The sequence below is a fragment of the Phragmites australis genome, chromosome 16 (assembly GCF_958298935.1).
Source record: "Phragmites australis chromosome 16, lpPhrAust1.1, whole genome shotgun sequence".
In the NCBI taxonomy this organism is placed as follows: domain Eukaryota; kingdom Viridiplantae; phylum Streptophyta; class Magnoliopsida; order Poales; family Poaceae; genus Phragmites; species Phragmites australis.
The window spans coordinates 6,124,257-6,128,570 of NC_084936.1; the positions used below are offsets into that span (position 1 = coordinate 6,124,257).

General features: G+C 48.5%; 1 protein-coding gene across 1 annotated transcript; it reads left to right on the forward strand.

Annotated features, from left to right (window-relative positions):
- The first annotated feature begins 1,409 nt into the window (after positions 1 to 1,409).
- LOC133896243 (uncharacterized) lies at positions 1,410 to 2,594 on the forward strand. The gene is made up of 2 exons (XM_062336808.1): positions 1,410 to 1,682; positions 2,220 to 2,594. Exons 1-2 carry the CDS (start codon positions 1,515 to 1,517, stop codon positions 2,442 to 2,444), a joined length of 393 nt encoding a protein of 130 aa, XP_062192792.1. The 5' UTR covers positions 1,410 to 1,514; the 3' UTR covers positions 2,445 to 2,594.
- The last annotated feature ends 1,720 nt before the right edge of the window (positions 2,595 to 4,314 follow it).

Below are 4,314 nucleotides of genomic sequence, written 5' to 3' on the forward strand. Positions count from 1 at the left end.
AAAATATTTATAATTTTTAGACCACTCTTATATCTTTAAATAAAATTAATAGTTGAAAAAAAAATTCATACGGACACGAGGCTGCACCGACGAGCCACGCCCGTGAGAAATGCGATCGAAATCCATTTCTTATGAGACTAGTTGGCACAGTATTTTTGCACTCGCAGGGTCTGATCTGAGCGCTTGACCACGCAACCGAACCGGCGCTTGCATCGGCTCGGTCTGGTCGAGCTCTCGGCCAGGCCCCGCGCGGGCTGAGCGCTTCGGCCAGGCCCCACGCGTGCACAAATCCTATGTCGGCTAGACTCGTAGTAAACGAATTTCGAACGTTTTTCTCGTGAGCTTGGCTCGATCAGTGATTCAGTGTAGCCTATGTACGCATGTATTTTTTATTTAACTTTTAATTTTATTTATGGGTACAAGAGTGGTAAAAAATTCTAAACATTTCATGAGCAACCTAGAGCTAACTATGGTTTGACAAAAAAGCTAATATTTAATTAAAGTCCTAAAAAACTATTTTTATATCTTATATTAATTTTTATGATTTAAATAAATTCCAAAACTCAAAAAAATTTAATAATATTCTTATCATGTGATTTACTAATTTATAAAAATATTTACAATCCTAAATTATTTGATAAAAAGTGAGTTATTTTATAATACAACATATACTTATACAGGTAACCAAACATAATATCTTTTCAGTCAGACTGAGCATCCATAGCCAAACAAACATACCATATTACATTTTTAACCTGATTTAACTTTAGCCTACCTCACTGGATACGAGCCAACCCAATTGGCCTCAACTACTCAATACCGCATCTCGAGTAGAATAATTTTGACAAAAGTATGTTAAAGCGAGACAAAAGTATATTAAAGTGAGACAAAAGTATGTAAAAGAGGATGGAATCCGTTCAAGAGGAGGATAGATTTGGCTCCACGTATTAATGACGAGCAGTGAAATACACTTTCATCCCGAAAGTGTGAGTTTACACGAGAGGCAAGGCGAGAATCCACACACCCCTTCACAACCGGAATCGTATTCTACAAAGTCAGAGGATGAACAATACCGTGACATTGAATTTTTTTTAACCGTTAGATCTGAAATGGATGCACCAGATTAACCACTGCAGTAGCTCTGTATACAGTAGAACCGCTACAGTATCTAGCTACAGTAGAATAATGTCAGAATGCTGCTTACTTAGACTCATTTTACTGTGCGTTCAGATTAACCACTGCAGTAGCTCTGTATACAGTAGAACCGCTACAGTATCTAGCTACAGTAGAATAATGTCAGAATGCTGCTTACTTAGACTCATTTTACTGTGCGTTCTGGTGACTTTGTGAAGCAATGTAAAAGATGCACGTCGTTCACAACCTCGCCCCTGCCCCCCCCCCCCCCTATTTAGCCTCCGTCGTCCAAGACCTCCAAGCCCCCCACAACACACAGAAGCACGGGAACACGGCAAAAGCCACACGACTCCCTCGGCCGGACCTCCCCAATCACGGCGATGCCTCCGACAATGGCCGTCTCCGACAACTCCGTAGCGCACACGACGGCGGATCAGGGCAGGATGGGCCGTGGCGAGAAGCTCCTCTATCCAACACTTACCGCGGCTGGCGCAGCCTACTGCAAGCCCGGCATGCATGCCGGCAAGGCCATACCGCTCGCTCCTCAGGTAAGAGCAGCTCAATCACGCCCAAACGCTTCGATTTTCCCTGGAGACAAGCGTGTTGCATGCTCTGTTCCTGCTCTTTGTTCTTCTTTTTTCTCCTTTGAATTTTGGCTGCGATACTTAGAATCCTCGAGTACGAAAGAGGTACGCTCCCAGTTATTGGTCTCTGAAGATTTATCCACCTTTAAATGGGTACAATCCGCCACGACATTTCGAGTTTAGTTCGGCTCTCTGTTTTTGCTTCGCGATGTCTGTTGTGATCTTGATGAACATGTGCCTCAAGGTCCGTGTCCGTGTGGATATTCAGTGTTGATACGCGAGTTCTTTCTTTACTGCTTTGGATGTAAGCTTGCAACCCGACACAATTTTTTGCTCCGTTGGTTCTGTTTTATCTTGATCAACATGTGTCTCAAAACGTTGCATTCTGGGTGTTCACTCTTCAGTGTTGATATCTGAATTCTTTCTTTAATATCGTGGATCGTAAGCTTTCAATACGAGAAGTCCCAAATGGTCTACCTAAAAATCTGTACATGCTTGCAGGTTGTCACTGATAAAGCGACGGCCGTAGCCGTCGACCATGACATGAACGATGGAGCACTCGCTGAGCGCGTGCTCCGTGGCATTCCAATTCTGGGACTCATTGTCGCTTCTTCCGCCGTGACTGGGCTCGCCACCGGCGCGCCGACCCCCGCAATAGGCTTCGGGCTATTCCTGATGCTGCTTGTTGGTCTCTCCGCCGTCAGTATCCGTGTGCTCCGTGCCTAGGTGTGGGGGTACGCATGCCATGGGATCACAACAATAATTTGCACCTGTCCTGATATTGGATGCAAACTATTTGTCTTTCGTATGCTTTGTATTTGTATGTTACTTCAAAAGTTGTGTTTGTACTTGTATCTGTTGCCATATGAGACTGAGTTTCCATGAGTTACACAAATAAATTCACATACATGCTGAACAGCTTCCGATGTCATTTTTCCAATAGAGCTTGGCATTCTGACGCAGACCAAAATGTTAGAGGGCGCTTAAGAGGGGGAGTCCTCGCTTTCCGAGCTTGGAGATGAAGCGTCTGAGGGCCATCATGCAGCCAGCGAGGCGCTGAACTTCCTTGAGTCGAGTCGGGGGTCGCATCTGCTCAATGGCCCGGATCTTCTCTGGATTGACCTTGATCCCTCGGTTAGAGACCAAGAAACCGAGAAGCTTGCATGCAGGTACCCTGAAAACACACTTCTCGGGGTTGAGCTTCAAGCGGGTAGTGCGGAGACTGTTGAAAGTCTCAGCTAGATCTTCGAGCAGGGTGACGCGGTCTCGGGACTTGACCACGAGATCGTCGATGTAAGCCTCGATGTTGCGGCCAACCTGCGAGTCAAGGGTAATGCGCACAGCGCGCTGGAAGGACGACCCAGCGTTGCGCAAACCAAATGGCATCGATACAAAGCAATAAGTCCCCACCGGAGTGGTAAAAAAAGTTTTTTCTTCATCCTCTATGGTCATGCGAATTTGGTGATAACCAGAGTTTGCATCTAGCAAACATAAAAGATCGCACCCCGCGGTTGCATCTATAATCTGATCTATACGGGGTAAAGGAAAATGATCTTTTGGGCAAGCCTTATTTAGGTCGGTGTAGTCGACGCACATGCAGAGCTTGCCGTTGGCCTTCGGGACGATGACTGGGTTTGCCAGCCACTCGGGGTGGAGGACTTCTCAAATGAAGCCGGCGTCAAGGAGCTTACTTACTTGCTCCTGGATGAACTACTGGCGCTCGGGCGCCTGCCGCCGGACTTTTTGCTTTATCGGTCATGTGTCCGGGCGCACAGCCAGGTGGTGCTCGATCACCTCCCTAGGGATCCCGGGCATATCAGACGGCTACCATGCAAACACGTTGACGTTAGCTCGGAGGAAGGCGACGAGCGTGCTTTCCTATTTGCCGCCCAAGTCACCGCCGATTCGGACGACCTGGGAAGCGTCTTCGCCCACCACGACCTCCTTTGTAGGAACGGAGGCGTCGGCAGCGAGTCAGGGTTTGGATGAAGAGGGTCCCGGGCCCCCTGGATGACCTTCGACCTCGGCTCGAGCTGAGACCAAGGCCGAGTATAACTGCTCAGCGCAGGAGACGGCGCTGCCAGTCTCGGCGGACATGGAGATAGGGCCCACAGGGCCCGGCATCTTGACCGTGACGGTTAGGCGATGCGCTAGCTACGGCGGCGGCGGCCCTGCTGGGCCCAGCGCCAAGGTCCGCCTGAGAGGGGAGCGCCGTGCGAGCGGACCGTGGCTGCTGCTGAGGAGTAGCAGCGACTGGGGCCTCCTGCGCGAGGGGCTCCATTTCCTCTCTGGAGCTGGAGCCAGTGCTTCGGAGATGATGGCCACCTGCTATTTTTTCTGCAGGAAAAAACAAACAGATTCAGGGATGCAAACCCCCTACCTGGCACGCCAGCTGTCAGAGCGTGAACTCCTATCGCAGGGATCCTGAGGGACCCCTTTTTGAGATTCGGCGTGAGAGATGATTCTGAATATGTTTGCGGGAGAAATAAATGGATGTAAATACGATGGCAGGTGGGGTGGAATGATCTAATGCAGAAAGAAGTAAATGCACTAGAGGGATTTTTAAACAGGTTCGGGTCGCAATGAGCGTAATACC